The 13,809-nt window shown below is 52.8% G+C and overlaps 1 protein-coding gene across 5 annotated transcripts in view; it reads right to left on the reverse strand.

Annotated features, from left to right (window-relative positions):
* The window catches only part of FAM222B (family with sequence similarity 222 member B), a 29,638-nt gene that overhangs the window by 3,887 nt on the left and 11,942 nt on the right, over positions 1-13,809 (reverse strand). Inside the window, exons 2-4 of one of the 5 annotated variants that reach the window (XM_082201840.1) lie at positions 7,940-8,064; positions 4,519-6,113; positions 1,177-1,216 (exon numbers count right to left, since the gene is read on the reverse strand). In XM_082201840.1, the coding sequence (XP_082057966.1) occupies positions 4,558-6,113; positions 7,940-8,021 (1,638 nt within the window). In that variant the 5' untranslated portion in view covers positions 8,022-8,064 and the 3' untranslated portion in view covers positions 1,177-1,216; positions 4,519-4,557. Of the gene's footprint in view, positions 1-1,176; positions 1,217-4,484; positions 6,114-7,939; positions 8,065-13,622; positions 13,646-13,809 lie in introns of those variants that run through there. The other 4 variants (XM_082201842.1, XM_082201841.1, XM_082201839.1 and 1 more) reach the window with 4 other exon arrangements.

Raw genomic sequence — 13,809 nt, forward strand, 5'->3', positions numbered from 1 at the left:
TGCTGACGTTAGCACGGGTCATGGAAAACCGCTCCAGCTTTGGAGTGATTGGACCCCAAAAGGCAAAGTCACTTCCATAACTTCCCCCGAGGACAGGTGGGCTCCCTGTTTGCGCTTGTGGGAATGGGGCCTCTCAGGCTGTAAAGCGGTCCCTAACCCCTCATGGATGGGATGCGGGTGGCGCTGTGGGTTAAACCACAGAGCCTAGGACTTGCTGATCAGAAGGTCGGCTGTTTGAATCCCCGCGACGGGGTGAGCTCCCGTTGCTTGGTCCCTGCTCCTGCCCACCTAGCAGTTCGAAAGCACCTCAAAGTGCAAGTAGATACCGTATTTTTCGCCCTTTAGGGCGCACTTTTCCCCCTCCAAAAATGAAGGGGAAATGTGTGTGCGTCCTATGGGGCGAATGCAGGCTTTCGCTGAAGCCTGGAGAGCGAGAGGGGTCGGTGCGCACCGACCCCTCTCGCTCTCCAGGCTTCCCGGACCTCTCCGCAACCCTCGGGAGACCGGCTCCGAGGGTTGCGCAGAGCTGCCTGCAGTCCTGGGCTCAGCGCAGCTCTGCGCGGCCATCGGGAGCGGGGCGCAAAGTCCCGCCCGGCTCCCGATGGCTGCGCAGAGCTGCCTGCAGTCCCGGAATCAGCGCACTTCTCCCCATCGCCAGCCCCACAAGCTCGGGGGTCAGCGGCGAGGCAGAGCACGCCTTCCCGCTGTTCCCCGACCTGGTTCTTCCAGCCCCGCACCTGGGGGAGAAATAAATGTTTTTTTCTTTATTTCCCCCCCAGAAAAACTAGGTGCGTCCTATGGGCCGGAGCGTCCTATGGGGCGCAAAATACGGTAAATAGGTACCGCTCCAGCGGGAAGTTAAACGGTGTTTCCATGCGCTGTTCTGGTTTGCCAGAAGCGGCTTAGTCATGCTGGCCACATGACCCGGAAACTGCACACCGGCTCCCTCTGCCAATAAAGCGAGATAAGCGCCGCAACCCCAGAGTCGGCCACGACTGGACCTAATGGTCAGGGGTCGCTTTAAACTTTAACCCCTCATGGCACAGAGACACTTCCCACCCCCAACTTTCCAAGAACACCCACAACAGCGCAGGCGGGCTTTGGGCAAGGTGGACGGACCACATTCAGGCACCCTTCAGAAAGGGTTGTGGGAGACAGAGAAAGCGTGACCAGAGATTTAAGGGTTTTTTTGGCTTCACTTTTTTATTTTTTGTTCCTGCAGACCAAAAAAAATAAAATAAAGAGAGAAAGAGAGAAGAAACTCTAGTTTGGATACCCGTAGCACATGAGCAGCAGCTTATATTAATAACAGTAATTATAATCAGTGAAGTGTTTTTTAAGGAAAATACAGCAGCAGTTTAAGACCATCAACCTTCCTCCCCCCCCCCATGCAGATCTTCCCTGCTCCTGGGGGGTGAGGGGCACTGTGGACACGCCATGGGAACCTGCAAGGGTCACTGCTTTTGCTCTGAGAGCTCCCCAAATGCTTCCCCTGCAGAGAGACGGGGGAATCTCTCCCTGCGTTCTGAGCAAAATTGTGGGCCTGTAGCTTGATTCTGGGAAGGGGGGGTGGAGGGAGAGAAGAGGGAGGTGCTGTCTTGGCGTTACTGGAACTGGACGGGGGCTCCTACAGTGCTCCCACAGGCCTCTACATCCTTCTCCCCCCATTCCTAGGAGGCCCACACGTTTCTGATGGATGGGGGGGGGGGCTGTAAGGAAAAGCAGGAGGTGCAAAGGGACAGTAGCGTGTCCCTCCTCCTCTTCAAGGTGAACACGCTGCATGATGCCCACCGCACCAAGCTTGTAAAAACATGGCCGCAGGTCAAGAACAGAGTGGTCAACAGCCAACGTGTCTGAGGAAATGCTCCCGTGTCTTTGCTAAAGGAAGTCTGTTTAAAACTTAGTTTCTTTGTAGTGGTGGTGCTGGGGAAAAGAGGACGGAATTGGGCAGCACCAAAGCAGGTCGCAGGCCCTTCACTTCCAGCCCAAATTCTGCAAGGCGGGGGCAGGGGGAACATGTGGGTGCTTTGCGGGGAAGGGAGCACCTCAAAGCCATCACCGGAGAAAAAGGGGCCACGGTGGTTAAGTGAGCTGTGCTGGACCCCTGATTTAGGAGCTCAAAAAAACAACAGAAAAAACAAAACTATGAAGGGAGACGGAGGTGCCTCTCCACAAAAACAACGGCAACAACAGTGATAAGTCGGGGGGGGGAGAGGTCTGGGCACTAGCTCTGCCGTGCAGGGGGGGTCGGTCTGGAGGCTAGCTCTGGCACTGCTCTGGGATCAGAAAGCGGAGGAGTTAAAAGGAGCTGCAGTTTAACAGTCTAAGCTTGGTACCTGGAGAGGTGACAGAGGACAGGGAAGGTTTTCAGTAAAAACGTGTCCAGGTATCAGAAGTTTACAGGAACCTTAAAAAACGAAACAAAACAAAAGAGCACCCAGCAGCGGTTGACTGGCTGAGGAAGGAAGCAGGGAGAGCACTTTGGCCCTGTTGCTGGGGGGGGGGGATTGCAGGAGAACCCTTCGCTGGGAGTAGGATGGGGGGCAGAAGTGAGATTGGAGACCATCCATTTTTTCACCAAAATGTGTGGACCCCATCTTCTTCCTCCCTCTCCCCAGCAAATCAAAAAAAAAGCAAGCAAAAAGGCCGCGGGGGTCAGATTCTAAGAACAATAAATTAGGATTTCTGTGGCGCTAGGATTTGGCGTAACAGATCAGGCATCCTGTTAAGGCAACGCAAGCCGGCGCATAATTTAATCCACTAAATAAAAAAAAGTATTTTAGATCACTGAATCTTGTCCTAAGGAGACAGCGCAACAGCACTTTAAAAAAGGAAGGGCCTCACGATTCTTCTAACACCCTGATCGAGGGATTTTTAAAATAGCCAAAGGATCCTGCACTAGGTTGGGGGGCGGAGAGAGATGGCAGCTAAGCTCAAGAAGGTTACCGAGGTTTCCTACAGCCCAGAACTAGACACCTAAATCAAAAGAGATACACAGATTTAAAAACTGACCCTAATTTCCCCAACTTCTGAAAAATCCTTAAGAACCTCTAAGCCAACTAGGACGTCACTTTTAAACATTTGGAAATTTTGTCGTGGTTTTCTTCTTTCTTTTAAAAAAGAAGTTTTTGTCTGATAGCTTTCAGAGTTTAATCCATGCTCGTTAGGGAGAACCGGAGGAGCAACAGCTTAAGGCTTCATTAATTTGTCATCAATGTGTTTTCAGCCCCCACGGGGCTGTGGGAAGGGAAAGGGGGGGAGGGGGGAAGGGGCAGTGGGCTGACCCCCAGAGTGCTACTCAGACCCCACCACGCTACCAGGTAACATTCACACAGAAATATTACACGTCCGAGTTTACAGTGTACAGCAATCGCTTTAGCCAGTGTACAGAGAAAGAATTTTTTTTAAAAAATGCAGCTGTTAATCATTATTGTGATTATTATTATTTTCGTTTAAACTGCAAACTTCATGGTGATCACTGTATGCTCAAGTTCTGTCTTTGGAGGCAAGGCTGTGAGAGGACGAAAGAAAACTGGGAAAATATTATCCCTCTCTGGCACATTAGCTAAAGTGGTACCTCAGGTTAAGAACAGTTTCAGGTTAAGAACAGACCTCTGGAACGAATTAAGTACATAACCAGAGGTACCACTGTATTAAATGTATTATCTTGAAACGTTGTATTTTATTCTGCATGTTCTCGTGAGCCGCTCCGAGTGTGGCTCTGTCATGGAAAAGCAACATACAAATAAACTCATGATGACGACCATGACAAGCCTGTCTGGGGGATGAACAGGACCCTGGGCGTGGGTGTTTTCTTGTAGGGCTGCGCCCCAACAGCACAAACCCCTTCCAAAAATAGCCAGCTCACAGCCTTCCCCACAAATGGGCACTGCAGGGCTGTATGTATAAGCTATGAAAAGGACCTAGGGGGGGTCACAGTAGATGACAAGCTTAAGATGTGTCAACCGTGTGATGCAGCAGCAAAAAAAGCAAATGCTGGTCTAGCCTGCATCAACATGTTGAGTGTCCCAAGGTGATAAAGGGCCTGGAAACCAAGCCTTACAAGAAACAGTTCAGCTGGGAATGTATAGCCTGCAGAAAAGAAGACTCTGAGAGGCGACAAGATAGCTGTCACGTGGAAGATGGGGCAAGCTTGTTTTCTGCCGCTCCAGAGAGGAGGACCCAAACTGATGACAAGAAGGAGGTTCTGGCTGAACATTAGGAATAGCTTCCTGAGGATAAGAACTGTTTGACAGTGGAATGGACTACCTGGGAAGAGGGTGAGCTCTCCTTAGCTGGAGGTTTCTAAGCAGAGGTTGGGTACACCTGCCAGGGCTTCTCAAGCTACGATTCCTGCACTGCAGGGTGCTAGACCTCCGCTTAAAAACCTCCTTCAGCAGTTGGTCACCAGGATCACCAAAGTTTGCACGTTTAAAAAAAATAAGCAATAAACCAAAAGGAATAAAACCAAACAAACAGCCACACACCTTTTGCTTATTAATTCAAATTAAGACTAACCCTAATCTTCGCTCTGATCAGTGAAAAGTGACGGCTGCCTTATCTATACCCTGGGTGCTGAATATGAAGGCTGCGACTATCCGCGGGATCGTGGGCTCGGTTCATGGCGGGGCGGGGGGCTTTGCTCAGCACCCCCCCGCCGCCCTGCTGCTCCCGGAGGCAGGAGTGCTGGAAGTCCCCGCTCAGGTATTCCATCGTCTGCATCAGGCCGCCCTGGGCAGGCGGGCCACCGGCCCCGGCCCTGTAGTGAGGTCCGCCGGTGCACTCCAGGCCGGCCCCCAGGGGCTGCCCCCCGCCTCCGCCGTGGAAAGGCATCGCCAGGTCCTGGGAGCCCGAGCTGTCGCTGTTGGGCGTGGGCAGAATGTTATTCCACAGGGGCTGGAAGTAGTGCCCGTTGGTGTAGGGGGTGGGGCCTGGCAAGCTGTTGACCGGTGGCGAGGGGGTGGGCTTCTCCAGCGGGGGCTTCACGTTGAAAGGCTGGCCCATGCAGAGGTCCAGGGCATAGCCGGGGGCCTTGCCGGCAAAGCCCTGCCCGGGCAGCTCCCGCCCGGGGGGCTTCCCCATCAGGCCCGAGGGGCCGACGGCCTCGCCGCACATCTGCTGCAGGTGAGCAAGCTGGTGCTGGTTCCAGGCTGCCACCTGCTTCATTTCGCTTTGGTAGGCGGGGGGCCCCCGGCCGACGACGCCCCCCAGCGGCGGGACACCCATGGCCCCGGGGCCCGAGGGGGGGACCCCAGGGTCCACCACGCAGGAAGGCAGGGGCGTGGGGACGTTGTGGGCGGAGACCCGGGTGCTCGCGCTGATCAGGAGGTTGCGGCTGATGGGGCTGGGGTTGGCAATCTGTCCCTCGCAAACTGAGGTAGCGCTGATGCCCGCGCGGGCCTGGCAGAACTGGTTGATCTGGTGGACGATGCTGCTCAGGTCCGGGGGCTGGTTCTGCTGCAGCGTGGCAGCCATGGAGAGGGGGATGGTTGAGGTAGAGACAGTCACATTCGGCGGGGCGTCAGCGTCGGCCATCTTTCGGCCCCCGTGCAGGCCCGCTGCTGCCGGCGGCTGCTGCTGCTGCTGGAGCAAGTGGTTGGCGTGGTGGGGCGGAGGCTGCAGGGCCGGGTGGGCCATGCTCTGCGGGTGCTGTGGCTGCTGCAGGGCCGCGGGGATCCCCTGAGGGTGCTGCTGCTGCTGCTGCGCCAAGCCCTGGGCGTGCTGCAGAGCCTGCTGGCGGGCCAACGCCTGCGGGTGGCTTAAAGTGCTGGGTGCCGCGTAGGGGGCAGAGGGGGGGTTCATCATGGCTTCCGGCAGCAGGCGCGTCCGGGTCCCGTCAAAGTCCTTGACGATCCCTTTGGCCGGCGGGGACCGGACGATGGCCAGGAGGCCTGTCTTCACGGAGGCCTGCGACGGCGGGTAGGGGCTGTAGCGCTGCCCGGAAGTGTCCAGCCCGTTCACGGTGCGGCGGATGTGTTTCCGCTGGGGGACCTTGACGCTGTTGGGGAAAATTTTGATAGTCAGAGGATGGCTGGCCACCTTCTTAGCATACGCGTCCAACTCTGCTGGAGTAGGGTGCTGCTGTGCGGCTCTCATTTTCTGTGGAGTGTCCCCTGGTTGGGGGGAAGGGAGGGGTGGGTGGGAAAGAGGAGGAGGAGGAGGATGAGGAGGAAGGAGAGAAGCAGGAAGAGGGAGAAGAGAAAGGCAGAGAGACAGAGAGAGAGAGAAAGAAAACGAGAGAAAGAAAAGAGACGCCATCAACACTGACTCAACAAACAGCCAGTGCTGTCTCTTAAGAACAAAAAGAACTGCCCCTCCCAGAAAGGTCCGTCTAGGCCAGGGGTGGGGAACCCTGCGCCCTCCAGATGTCTCTGGACTACAACTCCCATCGTCCCCTGCTATCAGTCATCCTCAGGCTGCTGGGAGTTGCGGTCCAGAGAGCCTTGCAGGTTCCCTGTCCCTGATCTAAATGAGGAGGCGTGTAACTCTTAAGGAAGATATTCAATCTGAATCAGATCGGTCCATCAAAAACACAAAGAAAGCAGCCCACCAGCCCTTCTTGGTGGGACATTCCTCAGCTTCACAGAATCATGGAATTGTAGAGTGGGGAAGGGTCTCCAGAGGGTCATCCAGTGCAACCCCCTGCAATGGAGGAAGACAGCTGAAGAAACCCTGACAGGCAGCCATCCAACCAACCATCCTGTCTCAATGTTAGCAACCTCCTCTGAAGCATTCCTTCAACCCAGTCAGATGAGCAGGGTACAAATAATAATAAAAATATTATTTATCTATCTATTTATTTATTTATTTATTTATTTATTTGGGATGAGGACTTAACTCCACCCCCTGCAGCTTCAGTTTAGGTTACTATCCGCTGATTAAAATGAATTTCAAGCATAGGTATTGCTTGGAATCAGACAACGGGTGTGTGAAAAAGAACAAAAAACACTCCGTTCCCAGAGGGGAGGGCAGAAGGCAATGGGCAGCCTCCCCCATCGGCAGGCAAGCCTCTCACCCCTCTGGGGGTGACTGAACACCCCAGCCACAGCAGACATGGAGAGAGGGCAAAAATTACCGGCAGAGCCAATCGAAAAGGAGAGGACAGGGAGGCACACAGAGCTGCGGTGGGCAGTCTCCTCTGTGTCCACACATACCCAGAAGAGGAAGAGTAGCTGGGGCTCAAAGGAGCCTCTAATGCCTTATTTCCTTCTTGCAGCACAGGATTTGGGAGTATGGAAGCTGTCAACCCGCCACGAAGCACTGCAGCTTCAGGGCGGGTTGTAAACCCAGATAAAGCACATTTCACAGTGTCAGCAAGACAAAGGCAACTGTTATAGCACATCAATGGTGCTGAAAAGCACGGTGGAAATAATAGCTGTGAGAACAGTAAGCACTTCCTCCGTTACCCCCTGCTTCTTTTTTAGATTTCACCAAAACAGCTTTTTTTTTTCCTTTTAAAAACAACTTTAGAATAGAGGTGGAGGAAAGTATGTCCTGCCTGCCCAAGATACTGTGGGGACTCCAACTCCCATCAGCCTCAGGCAGCATGACCAAGGGTCACGGCTGCCCCCATCTTGGCTTCTGAAATGATGGGAGAGTCACTCAGGGAGGGAGTTTGCTAAGAAGGGTCCCAAAGGCCACCTCTCTCTGTCTGCGCTGGCCGCAAGGAGAGTGGCTGCTGTCAATCTGGGTGAGTGCTGGAAAGGACCCCAGAGAAAGGACCCGGGTTCAACCCACAATGAATGGAAGACTCTAAGAGAAGCCTGCTGAGTCAGGCCACTGGTCCATGGTGCAGCCTTCTGTCCTCACAGTGACCCCCTAGATGTCCCCATGGGAATTCCTTGAGCAGGACCTGAGCGCAACAGCAATTCTCCCCTCCTGTGGGTTCTCCCAGCTCACGGCTGCACTGTCCAGATTCGTGGTGGTGGCAGCTACTCACATTTCTGAAGTCCAGCGTTCATCTGCGGGTAAGAAAGCAGCTGGAAGGAGAGGTCGCCTGGTCCCGGCAGACAGGCCAGCATGGCAGGCGGTCACTAGCACATGGGGCCCTCAGTCCTCTGCACACTGCAAGGGGAGAGAGAAGGCAGGCAGGTGAGAATCCAGTCCAGCCTGGGGAACAAGGGCCGCCCGCCAGGCTATTATAAAGGCTTTCATTCTTTGGAAAGATTCCCTTCAAAAATGTTACCTGCCTTTAAATTCATTGGTCAATTTGTATTTGCTTATTATCAAGAACATAGGTGCCTTTTTTATATATGGAACAGTAAATCTAATTTGCTTTTTAAAACAAACAGAAGCTACCGCTGATGGTTGGAAGGAAAAGGACCACATTTACACTTACTTACTTACTTACAAACACAGAGACACACACACACACAGTTTCTAGATGATTATTGATCTAGTATCAACTTCTGAGTCTTTACAGATGTGAAGATGTATGCAAAAAGCAGAAGATTCTTCACACATTATTTTTTCATGGTCCACTGCAGATTTCTCCCGGAATCTCCCGTTACAAAACGGGGGAAGAATCTTACTTTCAACACCCCAACATTGATCAATGCATCTGCTTTGGGAGGGCTGGGAGGGAGAGACAAATGCAGCACACTGAAGGAAAGAGCGTATGAAAGATCCAAGTTCAGACTTGGGAAAAATAAAGGTGTTTGAGATGACAAGATTGAATAGCAGCGGGGTTACTGAAGATGGAAGCCGCAGCAGCCCCCACGCCCCATTCTCAAAACCTAAACCATGAAACCTATTTGATGTTTCCACCAGGTGGGGGTGCCTGAAAGCAGTCAGGTTGAATGAGATGCTATCTCCTCCTTCAGCGTCTGCCTGACGTGGCAGCATTAGATCTTTATGATGTTTCCAAGGCACAGTGCTTGCCTGGCTTAGCCTTGCAAATCAATTCACATCTGAAGGGGAGTGGGGGGGGCAGTTCATCCATAAAACAAACTATTTTCCTGCATCTGCGTCAATGACATTTTTGGCATTCTGATGGCCAGGAAAGAAGGAGCAAAGGAAGACAGACGCAGACCAGTTTGCAAAAGCCCCCCTTCCTACTTGCCCAAAGGCAGTTCTTACTCACCAGAGGCGATCAGGAGGGAAGCTATTTAAAGTTCTGCTGGGTAGCTTCAAGCTACCCGAGTCCCTTCCCTAGAAAACTGCCCAAATGCATAAACTGACAAGCAGGGAGAGATGGGGGCCGAGAAACCCTTCCTCCAAGCCAAAGGCCCAGCATCCTGGGTGTGAGGGAAGTTTTTAAAATGATGCACAATGTGGATGTCTCCATATCGTGAAAGGGTCTGAGAGGTGCTGGTGACGGGGGGGGGGGGGTCAATGCTAAAAACAGTATGATCTGTCAAGGAGAAAGCCTGAGTGCTTGCCTGCCTCTCACCCACTCTCCGTGGAGAACAGGAAGCTACATTAGCACCTTCTCCTGCTCTGGGTGCAGGTGGCTTGGGGCTGTGGGAAGCTTCTGGCCTCCTTCCCTGCCCACACACCTCGTTTTTTGCTAACCAACAGGCCAGAAAATAGCTGCTCACCCCCTCCCACCTGAGTCGTGGCTTTTAATTTTTTAATTATTAACACCACCCTGCTCTTCCCAGATAAATGGTTCAAAGCACTCTGCAGAGGGGAAAGCCTGGCCTGCACCACCATCCCAATACCATGAGCACATGAACAGGTAAGCCCTGTGGCTGGCCCCAGAACCCACACAGCACTGGCCGCCCCCCAGTTGTTGTCTGTTCTGGCAGTACTGCACACCAGCCTCAAGTAAAGCCAGCTGGTACTTTGATAGGACACAGCTGTTCAGAGATGGATTCTGCAAGATGGAGGGTGCTTCTGAAGCTCTTAACTACGCAATTCTGGTTCTCCTCCTCCTCCTCGAGAAGGCTCCAACACTGAGGCGAAGGAGGAGCAAGCTGAGAGGCAGGGCTACCTCCGGGGCTGGTTGCAAGAAGGCAGGAACAGGAGGGCTGGCTAAGGGCAGAGCCCCACTTGGCCAAATAGACCAGCTTCCCCTGCCAAGCACTGATACCTCTCTCCCCCACCCTCTGCCAGTGGGAGCCCTTCTCAGCCCTCCATGGCTTCTCTGCAAAGCTGCAACGACAACTTTGCAAGTTCAGTCCAGCAAAGTTAATAGCTCACCTGTCTACACCAGAGTTTGAAATTTGCCAGGCGCCAGGATTGCCGCCTGACGTCTCTGCCATCTGGAGGTGCACGCCTGGAGATTCCTTGGGTTTTGCCTGTTTTCACACACTAACAACACATTCTGTAAAAGTCTATCATTGGTATCTTATGCCACAATCAGAATTTCAGGAGCCAAAATGTTGTATTGAAAAAGATGCCTTTCGAGCCGTCTGGCCCCCAGATGGCAACTGAATGCTACAAGTGCCCAATTCTGCCCTTCAGTGTCTGAAAGTCACAGAAACGCAATCCACGGAAGTTCAAAAGCAAAACTCCTCCTGAGAGAGACCATGCTGTCCTGGAAGGGACAAGAGAGCCAAGAGGCCAATGACTTTGTCCAGGGCTTGCACTGGACTCAGCCTCACTGGCTTCCATGCAAACCTGCTGGGCCCACAGGCTGGCTTCTCTGGAGGTGGCAGAAGAGGCTTGCTCTCCTTTCCTGGCACCTGCACGATTTGCAAGATGGATATATACACATAAAAGCTTCTGCAGGAAAGCCAGCCTCAGTTCCTGGGCCCTCCTTGCCCATTAATGAAAAGCAATTTATCAGCTCAGCTCTGAAGACTTGGATCTGTCTCTTAACACACGTTCACACCACCCCTTGATGCTTAAAGGGACACTCTCAAGGAGAAAGGCTTTGGAGGCGGGGAATCTAATCCCAATCCCCAAGGTAGAAAGAGAGAGCAGTCAATCATTACCTGGGGCCTTTTTAGAAAATGAAGCAGGTGACTGGCTGGCTACCCATCAGATCCATCAAGGTGCAAACTGTCCTGGCACAGGAAGTCAGGGTTTGACTCCAGTTTCTGGCAAGCCGTCCCCTGCCAGACTCTGCAAACGGATGAGATCAGCATGCAAGTGACCAAATTACTGCATGCTCGTTTCTGGAATACTTTCCATTTGGAGCCCAGCTTGGGGGACGAAAGGAATAAGAAATGCTGAGACACAGCACACGGCTGAACTATGAAACGTACTTCCACAGGAGGCAGAGGATTAGACAAATTCATGGAGGAGAGGGCTGGCATGTTTCTAAGTACCAGTAGCCGGACACCACAGGAGGGGAGAGTTGCTCTTGAGCTCAGGTGCTGTTGGTGGGCTTATCGCAGGCACCCGGTTGGCCACTGTGACAAAAGGATGCTGGACTAGGTGGGTCCCTTTCGGCCTAATCCAGAGGACCTTCTTATGCTCATATGTTCTTACTGCAATGCCAACAGCCCCACCCCCAGGTTGGTTCTTACAGCTGATCCATGCCGAAAGCTATTGAAGTGTCAGAGGAGGGCGGGAAGGTATTACAGCATAAACTCTTGACATTCGCTCTGCCCATTCGGTAAGTCAGCAAAAATCACCTCCGCGGAATGGAGTCAATTTATGCAGTAATTGGCTGCTGATTTGCAGACACTGTTGAATGGAAAGGGTTTGAAATAACACTGCTGGTCACAGATGGCGTGTTCTAAGAGGGCTAGACAACCACTGAGTAATTCTGCCTGATAATTTGCCCCTGGCAAACAGCTGCTGCTCCCAGGAAAGCACCTTGGAGGCAAATTATATACAGGGATGCGCCCTCCCTCCTTCCCAGGACCAGCAGGGCCTGCAAGCCTCAGCATCTCTCTGATTTGAAAATATCATTCATTCTTTCTTTTTTTCCAAGAGCAAACATGGGCAGCTGAGGAGCCCATCACTTTGGAAGCAAAAAGGGCTGCCCCGAAAACAAGCTGGTGGTTCCTACAGACTGGGGAGACATCCTAGGTATGCAGGAGGACACAAATTCGTGAAGTAAAAGAAGCAAGACTCCCATCAGCCCCAGCAACCCAGAAGGAGTGACATGGGAGCTGGAGTCCAGCAACATCTGGAGGCTCACCAGAGCTCCCACAACCCCTGCCCTAGGAGGTTGTGGTCCCCTGGAGACGGACATCAGGAGTGGGAAAACACACCTGAGGCCAAATGCTCTCCAGCACCCCCACTCTCTATACAGACCTCAAGTTAGCCAGCCCTGACCCATAGCAGGTGCATGCCACACAACAGGGGAGGGTTCTCTGCCAGCCCCAAACAGCTCCAGGCCAACAGGAAGTCTGAACAGCAGAGCTCTGCTTAGGGGCTGGGGATACACTGAAGGATCTTCTCTGGGGTCCTCTCACTCCCCTGCGCTGCCTGTGAACTGGAGTCCAGACAGGAAGGATGTTGAGCCACGTTTCCTTCAGGCAAGGGAGCTCAAATGCCCCCACTCTGCGGGCTGGGATGGCAAGGGGCGGGGGAAGGAGAGGTGCAAGGACCGCAGGCCATTTCCTGAATTAATTCCCCGATATCTCACTTAGGAAATGGGGATGACGTCAGGGGTTTCGGAAGTGGGGCGCCCACCAGGCTCACCCCCTCCCCCACAATACCCAGAAACAAGCCTGTTAACTTAAGCTGCTTTGGCAACAAAACAAACAAACAAACTGGCATCAGGGAGCCAGGCTGCAAGTGGACATCTTGAGGATTAAACTGATTTGAGAAGCTGGCGGGGGGCACTATTCCTGATCCTCCTTATTGGGAGGGATATAAACAGACACACAGTCCCTGCTGCCTCCTTTTGCAGAAACAGAGCTTTCACAAGTTCTGAACCTCAAAAAGATGTTATCTAGTTTCAGAAAGCACCTGTGTCAGTCACCATCCGCTCCAACCCAACGACCACACAGGCCCAGCTTTCCATAGGTGGCCATTAAAAAAACTTAACAAAACACAGGCAAGTAGCCATGCTTCCCGCTCGCCCACTGTCCGGCAACTCACCTCCCTCTTGGGGGGTTTCCAGTCACTGCCCTTCCTCTTCCTGAGATGAAGAAGCTATGTCAGGAGGTGAAAATTAAGTCCTCCTCAGAAGGAAGCCTTTATTCTTATATACATTTATTTCTTGCATTTCTACCCCACCTTTTTTCCTGCAAAGGAGCTCAATGTGGCGGATAGCCTCCCTCCACCACCCGCATTCAATCCTCACAACAAACAACCCTGCGAGGTAAGTTAGGCTGAGGGACAGGGACTGGCCCCCAAGGTTACGCAGAGGGCTTCATGGTCAAGTGGAGATTTGAACCCTGGTCCTAGTCCAACACTCTAACCACTATGCCACACTGGCTCTCAGTGTCAAGATTTTAAAAACAAGTCACTGTTTTATTATTATCTGCTCAAACGAATTTGGGGGGGGGGCGGGGGGAGAAGAGGAAATAGGTTATTCCTGCTCCAATGGCTTGGGGGAGGCGGTGCCTTCTAGCTTTCTTCTCCTGGTGCAGTGGTGATAAAGCTACCTTCCTCCACCTCTGCTGACAAGGGCATTGAGCATGTGCCCCCCCCAGGTGTAGCTGGACCCCCAAGGCCCACTCGTCCCATGGATTATGGGAGCCAGGAGTCCAGAAATATCTGGAGAGCTGCATAAGAGGCTACAGCCACTCCCCGGAAGGAGGCAGCAAAATTACCTGTCCTCAGAGGAAGCCACGAGCTCGGCTTCACTCTCATCAGGAGGCACACCCAGAACAGTGACTCGCACAGAGAACATAGCAGGCAGGGGGGAATCTTCAGAGGGCAGGCACTTTGTATGCTTACATGCCCTAAAAGTAAAGCGTTGGGGGGGGGGGAGAGAGAATGTTAAAGAGTAAAGGAAAA

Source organism: Podarcis vaucheri, assembly GCF_965113315.1.
Source record: "Podarcis vaucheri genome assembly, chromosome: 15".
Taxonomy (NCBI): Eukaryota; Metazoa; Chordata; class Lepidosauria; order Squamata; family Lacertidae; genus Podarcis; species Podarcis vaucheri.